The following is a 13602-nucleotide window of genomic DNA, read 5'->3' on the forward strand; positions in this document are numbered from 1 at the left end:
GGTCATTGTTGTTCCACTTCTTGAATGAAGCAGGGTTGGACCTGCTCTAGAAAAACAGAATTCATTGTCTGAAAGTCCAATGAGTAAAACATGTTTCTAAACTTCATTTATTGTGTGAGTGAAACACTTTATGTGGCATGATTCTGAAGAGTAGAAAATAATTCATTTTCCTGTCCATTAGCACGTTTTCTCAAACCATAATAAATATAAACGTTTCTTCTTATTGTTGTTAGGTAAGATTTTGTTATACTTCTCGGATATAAGCAACTTTCTATTCCTTTAGAGATTTTAGTGCATTAGGAAGAAAAAGATTATAAACTAAAATGTTAGAGTCTGATCATATGCATGTGCGAGTGTGTGAAATTGATTTTTCTCTGGGCAAAAAATGGTATATTGTTGGTAATGCAGATATGGTAGAATGTAAAACTTTTTGACAGCGTGAATTCTCAGTGACATTTGAGCCCTACACGGTTCTTTTCCTTGTTATAGTCTTGTTGTCATCATCTTCCTTTTCCCTATTAAAGTGAGTAACTTATGGATTCACATCTTTTGAAAATTTGAAAGCTCAGAGCAGTGCTTTTAAGGGATCTATAATAAAAATCAACAATAGAAACTTCTAGAAATGATTTCTTCTGAGTTTTCTACTTTAATTGTTGAAACATTGTAACTTTTGTTTTATATATACTTATAACTTGGGATATAAATTTCTTTTGTTTAAACACTATGATGTTTCTTTTAGCTGCTTATAACCTGGAATATAAATTTCTCCTAAAAGCATTAAACAGTTGTTTCATTTTGAGAGTCGTTGTGCATACTTGATTTATTGTATTTCTCCACTGACATTTGCCGTGACCATGGCCACTCCACCCCCTGCCTCCCGTAAGAGAAGCATAGCTTGAGACTGTAGTTTCTGAGTTCTCATATCCACCTTCTGTGTTTTAATGGCTCCTTCCTCACTCTCATGTGTGACTTCTTCAGGTTTGTTTATACCCTTTTTCATCTTTATTCCCATCTTCTCATTTTCTGATTGAATTTGTTATTGTTTGGAAAGACTACTAACCCATTTAAAATCGTGCATTATTCAGTAAGAAACAGATTGTTTAGCAAGAAGCTTTCCTAAAGTAAATTGCATAAAATTGAATGCATGTAGTTTGTGACTTCCTTAGATGTGTTTTGTCTTTTTCTCTGCTTCTCACGTGATTTCCAGGGTGCTAAGTCGCTTCAGTTGTGTCCAACTCTTTGCAATGCTGTGGACTGTAGCCTGCTAGGCTCCTCTGTCCATGGGACTCTCCAGGCAAGAATCCTGGAATGGGTTGCCCTGCCCTCCTCCGGGGGATCTCTCTGACCCAGGGACTGAATCCGAGTCTCTTATGTCTCTCTGGAGAATTCCATGGACAGAAGAGCCTGATGTATGACAGTCCATGGAGCTGCAAAGAATAGGACACAACTGAATGACTTTCATTTCACTAAGTGATTTCCAGAAAGTTTAAGAGAGCATAAAAGCCCCACCTTGAGGTAATTTTATTCCTGCGAGGCTGTTTTACCAAGCACACTCTCATCGTTGCTAATTTCCTTCCTCCATCCTATTATAAATGTGCTACTGCTGCTAAGTCACTTCAGTCGTATCCGACTCTGTGCGACCCCATAGACGGCAGCCCACTAGGCTCCCCCATCCCTGGGATTCTCCAGGCAAGAACACTGGAATGAGGTGCCATTTCCTTCTCCAGTGCATGAAAGTGAAAAGTGAAAGTGAAGTCGCTTAGTCGTGTCCGACTCTTAGCCACCCCATGGACTGCAGCCCACCAAGCTCCTCCGTCCATGGGATTTTCCAGGCAAGAGTACTAGAGTAGGGTGCCATTGCCTTAACAAATAGGTAATGTTTTAGGATGCTGCTGCTGCTGCTAAGTCGCTTCAGTCGTGTCCGACTCTGTGCGACCCCATAGACGGCAGCCCACCAGGCTCTGCCGTTCCTGGGATTCTCCAGGCAAGAGCACTGCCATTTCCTTCTCCAATGCATGAAAGTGAAGTCTAGGATATTTGCTATCAAATGTTTTAGCTCTTGCTGGTTTTGATACTTCATTTATTTCTACTCTAGACAAAGAAATATCTGTAAATTAGAAAGATAATTTAGAAATTTCATCCAAAACATGTCTTAAAAACATGTTTGTTGTTGTTTTTCTTTCAGAATGGTGAGGTAGGCCTGGATGCTATTATTCTCCTTATGGTAATATTTGCATGGTGGGACTGTTTAGCTTCCTTCCATCAATTGTAAGTATGTTACAGAAATAGAATCCATTTATGTGGTTTGAGTGTATCTAGTATTAATAGCTTGTTTGTGTGATGCTGAATTTCTTATTGGATTGGGCTAGATATCATTGGAAAGTAAACGTAAGTTGTCTTCACCATTTCACACACACGGACACACGCGTGTGCACACGTATGCGTGCATCTTGCCGTGTAGTATGTTTCCTTTTCTGTCTTCTAGTGCTTCAACGGTCCCAGCGATGTAGGTTCAACCGCAGCTCCCTGTATTTGTCCTCCAGGAAAACCAGGACTACAAGGGCCCAAAGTGAGTAACACCTACCTTGCTTTTTTTGTTAAAACAGAAAAACTAAAGCTGAGCAAGCACAAAATTCCTAATCACCACTGAGCCTGTTTTGAATATTCTGCCTAATATCTTAGAAGATTTAAATGGTGAGTTTTAGTGATTTTTTAAAAAAGTGTATCCTAATCTGTAATTGCTTTTGAACTTTAAATTGATACCACAATAAAGTGGGGGAGAATATTATTTTGTTTGCTTGCTTGTCTATTTGTTTTTTCCCCTTAATGCTGCTACTGTATCCCAAGAATGATACTTCCTTACAATCAGGTGAAAAATGAAGAAAGACATGTTCTAAGGTCTTAAATGTCTAAATGTTTAATCTGTCAAGATGATTTTCAGATAGAAAAATGAAAGAAACACTTGAAAATTGGTTTGAGTGTTGTGTTTGACGTCCAAGTCCAAAAAGAGAGTCAACGGGGTGCATATGCACTCATTTATTTTTTACTTATCATGCAATAATTATTTTTAGAAAGTATATTCTTTTAGTCATTTTCATACATGCATATCTCTCAGTGGCATTTACATATTTATTTGCATGTGTACCTGTATATATTTGTGTGCATATGTATTTGTTGTGTCTATTTGTATAAACATATCCATTTGTGTACACATTTGTATATGATTGGAAGTATGATTACATAATATTTTGAATCTGTTTCTATCTGTTAAATATGAATGACTGAATTTTTTAAGTAAGTTGATACTGATTGTGGCATCACTTAGACATAGCCTAAGACACTGAGATGTTAAGTGGTTTGTCCACTATAGATAAATCTTGTTTGTGCTGCTGTGCTGTGCTTAGTTGCTCAGTCGTGTCCGACTCTTTGCGACAACATGGACTATAGCCCGCTAGGCTCCTCTGTCCATGGGATTCTACAGGCAAGAATACTGGAGTGGGTATTCTATCCCTTCTCCAAGGGATCCTCCTGACCCAGGAATCGAACTGGGGTCTCCTGCATTGCAGGCAAATTCTTTACTAACTGAGCTACCAAGGAAAACCAAATCTTGTTTACTTAATATTATTTAAAAATATCATCTAGATAAAAATGACTTCTTAGCTAGAGAGAATGTTTTGAGTATTAATCATTTATTACCTGAAGTGACCATAATAAATTTTGCTAAATATGAATTATAATATTCATTTAGATGGAATTTTCTGATAAATTTTAATCATCACAACTAAAAAATTTCAGATTTTAGTTTGGAGATCTGAGAAAATTGAATACTGGTCTTTCGTGTATGTTTCCCCATCCATTTTCAGGTGATAGTGCATGACCCGCTTCAAACCTAGCTTGAAATTAAGAAAGAAACACAATTTAAGAAATAAAAGGATAAATTTAAAATAAACCTGTTTGGCTTGGAATTTGACTTCAGCCCTTTATAATATGTTATTGTGAACAATTTTTTGATTGCATTTAGGAAGATTAATTCACATGTTCTTCTGATAAAGTAGCCATGTTATTTAGGATATTTTGACACAAAGGAAAAATACCTGCAATACGCTTCTCAAACAGTTTACCTTGCAAGGCAGCATGGTATGACCTACCTACCAGCAGGCTATCTTTTGAAATATATTTATACAACTTTATTTAACTTGGAATATTTTACACTGAAATGATTTGATGTGCAAGAGATGATTTGATTTTCCATGTGGAAATCAGAGTTCCATGACATTGACCTCTCTAAGCCCAGAGGACCTTCCGCCTGCTCAGGTTGCCCCCAGGGCCTCTAAGGGGCATCCACTCAGGGGGCAGGCACCCAGGGCCTCCTGATGTATCCTGATCTTCATCAATGGTCCATTAGGCATCTTGAAGTGATACCAATTTTTATGCACGTATGTTCTTACAGCAAACTTTTAGCACACGCTTTGTCTTATCTGTTAAAGCCTCCGATTTTCAGTATTTTCAAGTTTCATGTGTTCCTCGTTTTCATTCTCTCTTCTTAGTCATCATCTCACCCCTTTGCCACCTACTACTTTAAGTGAAATTGCAGTTTTCCACTGATCTTCAAGTTGGCGTGCTTTCTTAATCTGCTTTCCATTTTCTTCAGAGGAGCTGGCAGGAGGACAGGAACACACACACACTCTTCCATCCTTTTAGGGCTCTTTCCCCTGGAGGTGGTTCCTTACTCACATCAGGGACCTGTATGTGAAAAACAGAATCCATAGCAACACCCTGAGATTTTCTTCCCTTGGAGAACTTCTGGCCTAGAAAATTAATAGGTTTTTAATTAGTCCAACAGAATCAGAACTAAAACAGACGAAGCGATTTTACTATACATCCAGCTGAGATGTATTGGTCGTTTTTGTTTGTTAGATGTTCTCTGGAATGTTTTACAGATTTCCATAGGCAGACGTATCTGTGCAGGAGAATCTAGTCTTCCCAGTAGCAAGAAATTGGATTCTGGGAGCTGAGAGTTAAATCATGGAACTGAAAGAGGAGAAATTCACATGTGGGTGGGTGAGTAAGTGCTGATTCTAAGATAAAGTCAGTCATCTGCTTCAAGTTTTCTGAACTTCCAACAAATATGACAACCCTTTGTAAAACCAGGTTAACTTAACTATGATAGCCCATACTTGGGCTTCCCTGGTAGCTCAGCTGGTAAAAAATCTTCCTGCAATGTAGGAGACCTTGGTTTGATTCCTGGTTCAGGAAGATCCTCTGGAGAAGGGATACGCTATTCATTCCAGTATTCTTGGGCTTCCCTGGTGGCTCAGATGGTAAAGAATCTGCCTGCAGTGCGGGAGACCTGGGTTTGATCCCTGGGGTGGGAGTATCCCCTTGAGGAGGGCATGGGAAACCACTCCAGTATTCTGGCCTGAAGAATTATCACAGACAAAGGCTTGCAGACATGGGCTGCAAGTCCATGGGATGGCAGAGTTGGACAGACTGAGTGACTAAGCACAGCACAGCTCATACTTGGACTCGTCACTAAGCATAGAGAAATAAATCTGTTAAGCATAGAGAAGCCCCTGAATGAGGCTGGCTTATTCATTCTGTCTCCCTACTGTCAAAGAGAGTGACTAAATTAATGATACTCTGGGAATGATTTTTATACGGAAGCATTTCACAGTGAAGGTTAGTTCAGTTCTCCTTTGGAATTTCAGTGTCTAGAGTAGTGCTTAATAGTAATATTTTTTATTTAATGAATTGTAAAATGATCAAAAAAGTAAGATTCACCTATCCCCCAATTAACCCATGTGGAATGTGTTTGTTCTATATGAAATAACCAGGCAATCTCCGGTTTAAAAATAAATCCCTTCCAAAAGACCTGTCCATGCAACGGCAGCTTCTTCCTCCACTTCGTAGCTAAAGGGACATTTGTGGGGACAAACTCCCCACATTTGGTCTAATCTTCAGAATCTTCCTGCCAGTGCAGGAAATGCAAGGAAAGTAGATTCGATCCCTGGGTCGAGAAGACATCCTAGAGAAGGAAATGGCAACCCACTCCAGGATTCTTGCCTGGAAACTTCTGTGGACAGGAAGCCTGGTGGGCTCGTCTGTGGGTTCCCAAAGAGTTGGACACTACTGAGCACACACACACAGAGTGAAAATGTGGAAAAAAAGCAATTTTTTCAACTATTTTTTAAGGAAGAAGCAATTTCTTAATAACTTATTTTTTTCTGAAATACCATTCTTTCTACAAGTTTATTGGTGCCCTTTGTTTCACCCTGATAATTCTACTGAGTAGCGATTCCTTTGGGTTATCAAAGTAGCCTCAGGCTAAAATACAAAAGCCTTTGGGAAATTTTAGGAACCACTGGGCGTTCACATATTTATGCTAATTTCCCCAAACTAAGTGGATTTCTTCTAGCTGAAGAGAATTAATATTTGAGTTTTGAGGGAGAGAAGAGGTTGGTTTCGGTGAAAACCAAAGGAATTGGTCTTAGGTCAGATACTTCTGTGGAGGCCAGTGGGTAGTCGCACAGGGGTTTTGAGAAGAGAGCTTTAAAACATGGGATTCAGGCCTAAGCGACCTTTGTTTCAGATGAATAACTTAAAATAATTAGCTTACTTTTGCAAATGCAATTGCTTCTCACTTTGTTCATATTTGCACACTTGCAAGGCCATGTGCAGGGATGTTTCAGCTTAGTCCATGATGTTCCCATTCCTGGCAGCAACTCAGAAATTCTGTGGCACAAAATCAATTCATCATAAGTAAGAATTGCTTTTCAGCTGAATACTTATTTTTTGAAATTGCACATGTTTCAACTAAAGTATAAGAAAGTAGATTGAGAATTTAGTCACAGTTGTGTAATTATATGTCATATGTCTAATTTAATATATTTGGAAAATTGTTTCCATGTTAAGCTTGCTAGGCTTCCCTGGGTTGGTTTCTGATCAGTTTGCATTTTGATGTGGGCAGAGAGAGGGGCATTTAGGAGCATGGTGTCTAAAGTTGAATTAGCTGAGTTCCCATCTCAGTTCTCACTGCTGCCTTGTGACCTTGGACAAGTTACCTAAGCTTCTTGGGTCTCAGTTTTCTTATATATAAAGTGAGAACAGTAAAATTACCTGCTTCATGGGATTCTTATGAGGATTAAGAAATTGAATACAGGTAGATCTCATAGGGGGCTTCCCTGGTCACTCAATGATAAAGAACCCTTTTGCCAATGCAGAGGACATACAAGATGCTGGTTCAGTCCCCAGGTCTGAAAGATCCCCTGGAGAAGGAAATGGCAATCCGCTCCAGTATTCTTGCCTGGAAAATTCCATGGACAGAGGAGACTGGTGGGCTAGAGTCAATGGGGTCTCAAAGAGTCAGACATGACTTAGCAACCGAACAACAGCAAATCTTGTGGAGCAGTGCTTAGCATGTAGTAAGCAACCAGTAAAGGTTGGTGTCAGCTTTTACTACAGTAGTAAAATTGAATTTTTATTCTAATTGGCCTTCTCTTCAAAAATCAGCTAGGGTTTTGCTTTATTCTTCCAGTTTTTTGGAAGCAATAGCAAACCTACCTGAGGTTTTGCAAATAAACCAGTAAGGCAATAGTTCAAATAACCACTAAAACCTACCAGAAATAATAGAACCTGCAGAAGAGATTATTTTCCCTCTGGGGGCCATTGACCTGTGTTGCCTTAAGAAGTCACATTGGGTTTATCTTGTGGGTGAATTTTTCCCTTGGAAACTTAGTTTTGATTCATTTAAAATATTATCGTTAAGTATGTTTTGTACTTTCATGCAGCTTAAAAACACAACTCCTGTTTCTTCTCATGCCAAAGTTTTATTTCAGCCTCATCATCGTAGAAGTTAAATCTTCTCAGATCCTTTTGATGTTGTGCATTTTTCTGATAATTAATATTATATGAGTAAAGAGGTCATTAACGGATTTGATCTGATTGGAAATAATCAGTTCAGTTCAGTTCATTTCATTTCAGTTGCTCAGTGGTGTCCAACTCTTTGTGACCCCATGGATTGCAGCACACCAGGCTTCCCTGTCATCACCAACTCCTGGAGTTAACTCAAACTTATGTCCACTGAGTCAGATATGCCATCCAACCATCTCATCCTCTGTCGTCCCCTTCTCCTCCTTCCTTCAATCTTGCCCAGCATCAGGTTCTTTTTCTTTTTTTTTAAATTTTATTTATTTACTTTTTAAAAATTTTACTTTATTTTACTAAACAATACTGTATTGGTTTTGCCATACATCAACATGAATCCGCCATGGGTGTACACGTATTCCCAATCCTGAACCCCCCTCCCACCTCCCTCCCCATACCATCTCTCTGGGTCATCCCAGTGCACCAGCCCCAAGCATCCTGTATCCTGCCTCAAACCAAGACTGGCGATTTGTTTCTTATATGATGTTATACATGTTTCAATGCCATTCTCCCAAATAATCCCACCCTCTCCCTCTCCCACAAAGTCCAGAAGACTGCTCTACACATCCGCGTCTCCTCTGCTGCCCTGCATACAGGGTTATCGTTACCATCTTTCTAAATTCCGTATAGTGGAGAAATAACTCCAGAAAGAATGAAGCAAAAACAATACCCAGCTGTGGATGTGACTGATGATGGAAGCAAGGTCTGATGCTGTAAAGAGCAATATTGCATAGGAACCTGGAATGTCAGGTCCATGAATCAAGGCAAATTGGAAGTGGTCAAACAAGAGATGGCAAGAGTGAACGTTGACATTCTAGGAATCAGCAAGCTAAAATGGACTAGAATGGATGAATTTAACTCATATGATCATTATATCTACTACTGTGGGCACGAATCCCTCAGAAGAAATGGAGTAGCCGTCATGGTCAATGAAAGAGTCCGAAATGCAGTACTTGGATGCAGTCTCAAAATGACAGAATGATCTCTGTTCTTCTCCAAGGCAAACCATTCAATATCACAGTTATCCAAGTCTATGCCCCAACCAGTAATGCTGAAGAAGCTGAAGCTGAATGGTTCTATGAAGACCTACAAGACCTTTCAGAACTAACACCCAAAAAGATGTCCTTTCCATTATAGGGGACTGGAATGCAAAAGTAGGAAGTCAAGAAACACCTGGAGTGACAGGCAAATTTGGCCTTGGAATACAGAATGAAGCAGGGCAAAGACTAATAGAGTTTTGCCAAGAAAATGCACTGGTCATAGCAAACACCCTATTCCAATAACACAAAAGAAGTCTCTACACATGGACATCACCAGATGGTCAACACTGAAATCAGATTGATTATGAAAATGAAACCACAACCCAAAACCTGTGGGACACTGTAAAAGCAGTGCTAAGGGGCAAGTTCATAGCAATACAGGCATACCTCAAGAAACAGGAAAACAGTCAAGTAAGTAACCTAACTCTATACCTAAAGCAACTAGAAAAGGAAGAAATGGAGAACCCCAGGGTTAGTAGAAGGAAAGAAATCTTAAAAATTAGGGCAGAAATAAATGCAAAAGAAACAAAAGAGACCATAGAAAAAATCAACAAAGCCAAAAGCTGGTTCTTTGAAAGGACAAATAAAATTGACAAACCATTAGCCAGACTCATCAAGAAGCAAAGGGAGAAAAATCAAATCAATAAAATTAGAAATGGAAATGGAGAGATCACAACAGACAACACAGAAATACAAAGGATTATAAGAGACTACTGTCAGCAGTTACATGTCAATAAAATGGACAACATGGAAGAAATGGACAAATTCTTAGAAAAGCACAACTTTCCAAAACTGAACCAGGAAGAAACAGAAAAATTTAACAGACCCATCACAAGCATGGAAATTGAAACTGAAATCAGAAATCTTCCAGCAAACAAAAGCCCAGGTCCAGATGGCTTCACAGCTGAATTCTACCAAAAATTTAGAGAAGAGCTAACACCTATCCTACTCAAACTCTTCCAGAAACTTGCAGAGGAAGGTAAACTTCCAAACTCATTCCATGAGGCCACCATCACCCTAATACCAAAGCCTGACAAAGATGCCACAAAAAAAGAAAACTACTGGCCAATATCACTGATGAGCATAGATGCAAAAATCTTTAACAAAATTCTAGCAATCAGAATCCAACAACACATTAAAAAGATCATACACCATGACCAAGTGGGCTTTATCCCAGGGATGCGAGAATTCTTCAATATCCGCAAATCAATCAATGTAATACACCACATTAACAAATTGAAAAATAAAAGCCATATGATTATCTCAACAGATGCAGAGAAAGCCTTTGACAAAATTCAACATCCATTTATGATTTAAAAAAAAACTCCCCAAAAAGCAGGAATAGAAGGAGCATAGCTCAACATAATGAAAGCTATATATGACAAACCCACAGCAAACATTATCCTCAGTGGTGAAAAAATTGAAAGCATTTCCCCTAAAGTCAAGAACAAGACAAGGGTGCCCACTTTCACCATTACTATTCAACATAGTTTTGGAAGTTTTGGCCACAGCACTCAGAGCAGAAAAAGAAATAAAAGGAATCCAAATTGGAAAAGAAGAAATAAAACTCTCACTGTTTGCAGATGACATGATCCTTTACATAGAAAACCCTAAAGACTCCACCAGAAAATTACTAGAGCTAATCAATGAATATAGTAAAGTTGCAGGATATAAAATCAACACACAGAAATCCCTTGCATTCCTATACACGAATAATGAGAAAGTAGAAAAAGAAATTAAGGAAACAATTCAATTCACCATTGCAACGAAAAGAATAAAATACTCAGGAATATATCTACCTAAAGAAACTAAAGACCTATATATAGAAAACTATAAAACACTGATGAAAGAAATCAAAGAGGACACTAATAGATGGAGAAATATACCATGCTCATGGACTGGAAGAATCAATATAGTGAAAGTGAGTATACTACCCAAAGCAATCTACAGATTCAATGCACTCCCTATCAAGCTACCAGCGGTATTTTTCACAGAGCTAGAACAAATAATTTCACAATGTGTATGGAAATACAAAAACCTCAAATAGCCAGAGCAACCTTGAGAAAGAAGAATGGAACCGGAAGAATCAACCTGCCTGACTTCAGGCTCTACTGCAAAGCCACAGTCATCAAGACAGTAGTACTGGCACAAAGACAGAAATATAGATCAATGGAACAAAATAGAAAGCCCAGAGATAAATCCACACACCTATGGACACCTTATCTTCAACAAAGGAGGCAAGAATATACAATGGATTAAAGACAATCTCTTTACCAAGTGGTGCTGGGAAAACTGGTCAACCACTTGTAAAAGAATGAAACTAGAACACTTTCTAACACCACACACAAAAATAAACTCAAAATGGATTAACGATCTAAACGTAAGACCAGAAACTATAAAACTCCTAGTGGAAAACATAGGCAAAACACTCTCTGACATAAATTACAGCAGGATCCTCTATGACCCACCTCCCAGAATACTGGAAATAAAAGCAAAAATAAACAAATGGGACCTAATTAAAATTATAAGCTTCTGCATAACAAAGGAAACTATTAGCAAAGTGAAAAGACAGCCTTCAGAATGGGAGAAAATAATACCAAATGAAGCAACTGACAAACAACTAATCTCAAAAATATACAAGCAACTCCTGTAGCACAATTCCAGAAAATAAACGACCGAACCAAAAAATGGGCCAAAGAACTAAATAGACACTTCTCCAAAGAAGACACACAGATGGCTAACAAACACGTGAAAAGATGCTCAACATCACTCATTATCAGAGAAATGCAAATCAAAACCACAATGAGGTACTATTTCACGCCAGTCAGGATGGCTGCGATCCAAAAGTCTACAAACAATAAATGCTGGAGAGGGTGTGGAGAGAAGGGAACCCTCTTACACTGTTGGTGGGAATGCAAACTACTACAGCCACTATAGAGAACAGTGTGGAGATTCCTTAAAAAACTGGAGATAGAACTGCCATATGACCCAGCAATCCCACTGCTGGGCATACGCGCCAAGGAAACCAGAATTGAAAGAGACACATGTACCCCAATGTTCATTGCAGCACTGCTTATAATAGCCAGGACATGGAAGCAACCTAGATGTCCATCAGTAGATGAATGGATAAGAAAGCTGTGGTACATATACATAATGGAGTACTACTCGGCCATTAAAAATAACACATTTGAATCAGTTTTAATGAGGTGGATGAAACTGGAACCTACTGTACAGAGTGAAGTAAGCCAGGAAGAAAAACACCAATACAGTATACTAACGCATATATATGGAATTTAGAAAGATGGTAACGACAACCTTGTATGCGATAAAGCAAAAGAGACACAGATATATAGAGCAGTCTTTAGGACTCTGTGGGAGAGGGCGAGGGTAGGATGATTTGGGAGAATAGCATTGAAACATGTATAATATCATATATGAAATGAGTCAGCAGTCCAGGTTCAATGCATGATACTGGATGCTTGGGGCTGGTGCACTGAGATGACCCAGAGGGATGGTACAGGGAAGGAGGATGGAGGGGGGGTTCAGGATGGGGAACACGTGTATACCTGTGGCAGATACATGTTGATGTATGGCAAAACCATACAATGTTATAAAGTAATTAACCTCCAATTAAAATAAATAAATTTATATTTTAAAAAAATAAGAAGAGAAAACATCTAATACCCTAGAGAATGGAAACACTACTCTCTAATGCCTGGCTGACACTGGCTATCTTTGGATTAGAATTACAAATTGTGCCTCTTCAGCAAGAAATTACATGTTCCTGCATTACTTTTCTCCATGAGTTTATAGCTATTCCTTTTCTATCTCTTTTAAAAACGGCATGTCCCTTCTCCTCAGCCTTTCCATGTGGTCAACCTCTTGGGCTAGCATAAAGAAAAGCCCATCCCTTCTCCACTGGCTCATTGATAGAGTTCACACAGTTCTTTCCATTTTTCCTGTCATGTTGCAGGAACAAACCTTCCTTGCCAGTAGTCTGAACTCGAATTTCAGACCAGAGCACTTTGTTCTGTGGAAGTTCCCTTAGCAGTGGCCTTTAGTTAACATATAATCACTGGGGTATGTGTGAATAATTTCTTGCTGTAGGTGTGAAGCCCTGCTGAATTTGAAATCAGTTATCTTTCTGTAGCAGTTCACCGATAAATGATGGCTGAGACATGATCTTTTTCAGCAAGATGCCCCTAATGGATTCTGTAATACACAAATATGATATCATTGTTATTATTGTTTTTGGACACACCCTGTGTTTTGTGGAATCTTAGTTCCCTGCCCAGGGATCAAATCTGTGCCCTCAGTGGATGGTCCTAACCACTGGACCATAGGGAATTCCCTGATACTATTTTTGAGGTAGTTCTTAGAATTAAATTATAAAACACATTCACCTCACAAAAAGTGTTGCTTTCATTGTTTTTCACACATGGTGACCATATGACTGCTCAGTTCAGTTCAATCACTCAGTCGTATCTGACTCTTTGCAACCCCATGGACTACAGCACGCCAGGCTTCCCTGTCCATCACCAACTCCTGGAGCTTGCTCCAACTCACGTCCATCACATCGGTGATGCCATCCAACCATCTCATCCTCTGTCATCTCTTTCTCTTCCTGCCTTCAATCTTT

General features: G+C 39.0%; 1 protein-coding gene across 2 annotated transcripts in view; it reads left to right on the forward strand.

The window, feature by feature from the left end:
• The window catches only part of COL21A1 (collagen type XXI alpha 1 chain), a 243345-nt gene that overhangs the window by 113267 nt on the left and 116476 nt on the right, over positions 1-13602 (forward strand). The window contains exons 8-9 of one of the 2 annotated variants that reach the window (XM_060403571.1): positions 2186-2194; positions 2486-2569. In XM_060403571.1, coding sequence (XP_060259554.1) covers positions 2186-2194; positions 2486-2569 — 93 coding nt within the window. Of the gene's footprint in view, positions 1-2185; positions 2195-2287; positions 2570-13602 lie in introns of those variants that run through there. The other variant, XM_060403570.1, reaches the window with a different exon arrangement.

The sequence above is a fragment of the Ovis aries genome, chromosome 20 (genome assembly GCF_016772045.2).
Source record: "Ovis aries strain OAR_USU_Benz2616 breed Rambouillet chromosome 20, ARS-UI_Ramb_v3.0, whole genome shotgun sequence".
NCBI classification, from domain to species: Eukaryota; Metazoa; Chordata; class Mammalia; order Artiodactyla; family Bovidae; genus Ovis; species Ovis aries.